Here is a 6,000-nt window from a genome sequence, read left to right as displayed (position 1 = left end):
TCTTAATTCATTTTTAAAATGTATCATATTTTCAATCTCAGTAATTTGATTAAGGATTTTATTCTAAATTTGGAAGGCCTGGTACATCAGAGATTTCTGGGTGCTTGATTTCTTCCTTGTGGTATTTATTTTATGGTAAGATAAAATTATTGACATTTGAAATAATAATGTATTCGCCATTTCATAGTTCGGGACAGACTAATTAGAGTAAGACGAATAAAAAACAAATCAATATTTTTTTAATTTTCAGTTAAATGTCATTAACGATGGTGTTTTAATTAATTAAAAATAATTCAAATTACAAGGGAAATGTCATAAATTGCTCGTAAATTGATGCTTAAGCCATAAAATTAGAGTCAGCAATACATTGATGCTTACAAAATAATAATTATTGAAGCGTCGGATTAATAAACTAACTGTAATGGGTTTTCCGATTATTTTTTTCTTTCAATTTGTAAATAGAATATGGTGTACGATCTTAGAGTGATTAAGAATATTCTGCAAAGAGAGGAAAATGGAAGGGTAAAATAAATAAATACAACATATTTCAATGTATCTGACAATTAGAAAACGTCACATTATGTTTTGTTACTTATATTTATAGAGGTTGATCAATTTCAAAATGTATTTAAGTTTATTTCGACTTTTTCCGAAAGATTAACTTAATCGCATTTTTATGATTTTCCTGATCAAATTTTTTTGTATTAAGGCGATGCACTACGTAGTAATGCTAAATCATGTGTTTTTGGTTTGAAAATTTGGTCACCTGGAAATGTTTCAGATGATTTAATTAAATACTCCGAGTAGAATACATCCTGGCCTCTGAAATAATCGAGTATTTTTTAGATAAGTCTTTTTATAAGCCCATAAAAAAATTATGTATGTGGCCTATGAAAACTGCTTTAATGTTCAAAATCTCCTACTTACGAACCCATTTTTGATTATGGTTTTATTGTATAATGTGGCAAATTAAGTTATTTATAAAATGATCGAAATACATTTAAATATTTGTGCATGAAAATCCACAAAATAAAATAAAAGGCACTTTTCGGCCATGTTTTTTCTTGCATAAATCAAAACAGGGAGATGGTGTTAAGCGGGAATTTAATCCTTATCGCCATCTACGTAAGGTGTGTTATTGATAGCGGCTCAATTCAAAATATTACACGACGTAGTGCATCGCCTTAATCTGACGGGAAATTGAAATATTTTTCGAAATACATTTGAATAACCATAAAGACATTGGGCCTAACGAGATTTAAATTTTACACAACTAATAAAACAACCATTAATAAAGGTCATGTAAAGTAAACGCTCTTTTAAAGTGGAATTGTTTTCCTATGGTGTGGAGTTAATGTAAAAAAAAGACTTGAGAAGATTTCAAACTAACCGACTCAATCCTTATAAAATGTTGAAATGCCTAGTCCAGGCGAGCTAGACTTCATTATAGCAACCACTCCACTCCTCAGTAGACAAGCTTACTGGTAACTGGAGTTAAAGTTACTGACTACTGGAGTCAGCTCCTCAATAACTCCATATAACCTTGCGGTCTGAATTTTACTGGAGTATTTTTTTAAATTTCTTTTATAGTTGTTGTGATTGTAAATTATTGAAAATGAAAAGCTTTGCCTTTGTGATGTTTTGCGGCTCGTTGTTAATTGGAGTCAATGCAGTTATACGTAAGTTACTTTACAATTTAATAAATATTTTTTTATTGACACAACAAAATCACGAAAACAAAAGCATTAGAATCACGACGTATTTAGGAAAAGATTTTATTTTTCAATATATTTTATTATTTATATTATTGTGGACGATATTTATCAGTCAAATTATAGTAATTTATAACGCAACGAATTCAAACTCGTACTCATTTCCATCATGAGTTTATAAAATAGTTAGCTATCAAAATATGCCGGATTGCTTGTTCCAGTTTTCTGATTTGTTCTAATACATTTTAAACGTGGTATAATGGCAATTTCAATACAATAATAGATTATTTTGTATCATAAAAATAATTGAGAAGACTTAGATAATTAGTATTGCTAAATTATTAAGAATCAAATTGTTGGTATTCCGATTAAAAACACAGAATTGATGGCGTCTAACCAATGAATTTACGGGTCTCCTGATAATCTTTTAGTAAATTTCGAATATATTATCACGATGTTGGAACAAGTATTCGAGCACGTACTCTGACATCGTGATTATGTATACGAAATTTACTAACAGTTAACCTGTTAATTCATTCGTGAAAGGTATGCGACCCTGTTCTTAACCGAATTACTAATGATTTGAAGAGATTCTTAATAAATTATCAAACTCATTTTGAGATATAAAAAGTTCTACTACATATCATGGCCACAAATTTCACTTGCTCGACCGTTTTAGCTGTTTCATATAGCCAGATTTCTGCTATTTAAAGTAAAAATATTATTTAAGAAAACGAACGATTAAAAATGTGAAGATTTCATGATTTATTAGAATTTTTCATGAAATGATCTACTAAAGCGCGTTAGCGTGTCTTCATTTTGCAAGGTGACGTTAAGGTTGAAATACCACAGGGATTTCTTTACATATTTCGCATATTCGATTAAGTGTTTTATTGGTAAATATTTATTAATCTTGACATTGAAAGCAGATCGACCTTTTTCTAATATTTTTAAAGTTATTTTTGTGATTATTTGTTTGTTAAATTAGGCACAATCCTTAATCATTTCAAACACAAACATTAGTTTTCTGTTTTAAATCAGCAAGGATTTGTACATATTTAGTGTAAACGTTGCATAAGAATACGTATGTTGACACAAATATATAAAAATACGACAACAAACAAATACGCTTGTATTCTGTAATTTTAGGTGCATTTAGATGCATATACAACTAACTAACTAACCGTCAAAATCACGCCGTTTCTCCGTAGCGGTAGGCAGAGATGACGGACCGTTTAACAACTTGGTCTTGGCAAACACACCTTGCTTCATTTACATTCGTACATCGTCTCAATATTTAATTATTTTATTCATATTTGTTACACCCATCATTTAATGTCCCCATGGTGAGGGGTGACTATTCACAATATAAACGCTACTCAATGTGGCTTTAGCTATTTTTAGGGACTAGATCCAAACAACTGGAAATTTCCCAATCTTTCTTTTCTTCTTTCTTCTTTCTTCTTGCTTCGGACTAATAAAATTTCAAAGAATAGGGCAGTTTTCAAAAACGATCCCAAATCAGGACCAACTTTCCATCTTTCCACAACAGGCTTTATTGAAACTAGCTAACTAAGTAACGATCACGTCGTTTTTCCGCAAGGGTAAGCAGAGAGGACAGACCGCCAAACAAGTCGGTCTTGGCACACACCCCTTACCTCATTCACATTCATACATCGTCTCATACATAATCTTCTATTATTCTGACTCTTGACAAGGCCCGACTCAAGTATCTGATTCACTTGGTCGTGCTATGCCTTCCTCGGGCGTCCCCGACTTCTGGTTTTATCTAACTTACAATATTCCGAACCTAAGTCAAAAAATTACAAAATTTTCAAAATAAAGCCATTCGGTTAGCCCTGAAAACTCCAAAATAGATTAAGGTTTCCCAATTACATCGAAAAGTCGGAGGTTATCGTTAAATCAAACAGAAATTTATAAGATTAAGTTCCGTTCATATATAAACATTAAAAAAAATGATTATAAATACTAAACATGGCAAAATTATTAGTTCAATAGAGATTTGTATTATTATATAAGAATTAACAGTTTTTTGCACATATAATTAACTTAACTAGAAACATACCTATAGTAAGTGAAGAAAAAAATGAGGAGGAAAGCGATTCGAGAAATGATCGATAAATTCTTGACATTTTCTGGAAAACAGAAGAAAATGTACGAAGGCTAGTTGAAGGTCGAAAATTAGAAATGAAACCGAAGTTATTTCTTCTTCTATAACAACCAGGCGTCGTGTCGTCTTGTAGAAATAAGGTAACTGTAACTAACGTCAATGGAGGTTCTACTATATATTCAGAGATTTCGTATTGAATATTTTCTGAAAATATATTATAGTAATTTATTTTTGGGGTATTATACCTGTTGCGCCACCTATTTTTTTAGCCAACGTTTCGGACATACACATCTGCCCCGATGACCTACGCTGTAATGCTGTCCAAAACCTTGGTTAAAGAAAGAGGTAGCGTAACACGGAATAATACCCCAAAAATATATCACTATAATACTTTTGGCCGTCAAAATCTCAAATCATAATCAAAACAATTTATTTTGAGTTGCATAAGAAATATCGAATGTACCAAAAAAAAGATAATATCCCTCTATTTAAACATATTATATAACTTCAAACTGAAAATATTGTATTTTTTGCACGTTTGACTAATAATTTTAATAATTTGGCCACACACTGTATATACTTATCGAAATTTGTTCGACTACAAAGTAAACGAAAACCGAAATTTACAATAAGAACAGCGAAAATAGTTTTATTGTTTATTTGATAAATGTCTACAATGTTTGCATCAAGAGATGAATTCAGCCAGTTTGATTTGAAGCCTATTTAAGGTACTAATGTCTACATCTTGTAGGGTGTTGAACGTTTTGCAGATACGTCCCATTAGTGAATTAAAACGTATGATGCCATTTTGTAACGTAGATTGTCACCACATGTATTAAAACTTGCCGTATTCTGGTAATATGCTCCACCATAGCTTGCAGCAATAAGGGGAATTGAAATGAACACTGGATATGATAATATGATTGTATATTTAATTTAAACTTTAAATACAAGAGCTAAGACTTAAATTTAGAAAATCTAAGTCTAAACGAATTTATAAACATGGTTATATCTAAAAGATTATATGTCTAATTCACGAGGATTAATAAAATGTCTCACGTGCGTGTATTAATCTCCCGACGATCAAGTACCTCGCTCTCAGGTGTGATCCCCACTCGCCTCGAAAACCAACTCCTACGACGAATACACCCGAAGAAACTGGAAATAAATCCTCTGAAAGGATCTGTCCCCTGCGGTAAATTATCAGTTACAACCTAACCTAACCTAACCTAACATAATCTAACCTAACCTACTATGTAATATTTGGTTGATAAAACATTTATAAACTGACAGAATGGTAAATATTTTTAGATACTGGATGTCTTTAGCCGTGTTTGGTGACCAGATCCGAGTAGCAGTTACTTTCCAACCCTCATCTTGCTCATCGCATTCCCTTCCCACTCCCTTCATCCACATAACATAACGGTAATGGTCCAACTCAGGACAGTGGCAATTCAACACATTTCAACATACTATTGAAAAGTGATGAAAAAAACGAGGTTAAATAGGTTACGATACTCGCTTTACTTTTTACACTTTTAATAACTTTATACCAGATATGATTTAACGACTAAAAGTAATACAGTGGTTTATTTTTGGGGTGCTATGCCATGTTGCGCTACTTACTTCTTTAGCCAATGTTTTGGACGGCATTATAGTGTCTATAATCAGGGCAGATGTGTAAAAACATATGTTTGTGTGTTTTACAAATCTACCCTGCTGATAGACACTATAACGCTGTCCGAAACGTTGGTTAAAGAAGGGGGTAGTACGGCATAATATCCCAAAAATAAACCACTAACTTTATAATATCACTTTTAAAAATTGTGTTGAATTACCACTGTCCTTGGTTGTCATATAACCCGTATGACATTTTTAGCATTAGAGCACATAGATTCTACTCACATGATAAACTTGGGTTATGTCAAGATACTTTATTTAAACAAGTCCTCTGGCTTCAGTAATTAAGCACCAACTAGCTACATAAATGAATTTGTTATAATAAATATGCGCATAGTGCAGGTTTTACGTGATTAGGTACTAGGTATATGTCATCTTAAATGGATCAATATTGAATGCTTGCAATTCACTTACTCTGTGTGCTAAAAACAACATAAGTAAAATGTTTGAGATATTTCTGAATGCACACGGAGAAAA

At 31.9% G+C, this 6,000-nt stretch overlaps 1 protein-coding gene across 1 annotated transcript in view; it reads left to right on the top strand.

Annotated features, from left to right (window-relative positions):
* The first annotated feature begins 1,476 nt into the window (after window positions 1-1,476).
* The window catches only part of LOC149411273 (protein takeout-like), a 29,721-nt gene continuing 25,197 nt past the window's right edge, over window positions 1,477-6,000 (top strand). The window contains exon 1 of the mRNA XM_089647528.1: window positions 1,477-1,679. Within this exon, the coding sequence (XP_089503654.1) occupies window positions 1,616-1,679 (64 nt within the window). The 5' untranslated portion in view covers window positions 1,477-1,615. The remainder of the gene's footprint in view (window positions 1,680-6,000) is intronic.

Source organism: Hesperophylax consimilis, chromosome 26 (genome assembly GCF_061612785.1).
Source record: "Hesperophylax consimilis isolate HC1 chromosome 26, BYU_Hcon_1.0, whole genome shotgun sequence".
NCBI lineage: Eukaryota > Metazoa > Arthropoda > Insecta > Trichoptera > Limnephilidae > Hesperophylax > Hesperophylax consimilis.
This window is presented reverse-complemented; position numbering and strand designations above follow the sequence as displayed.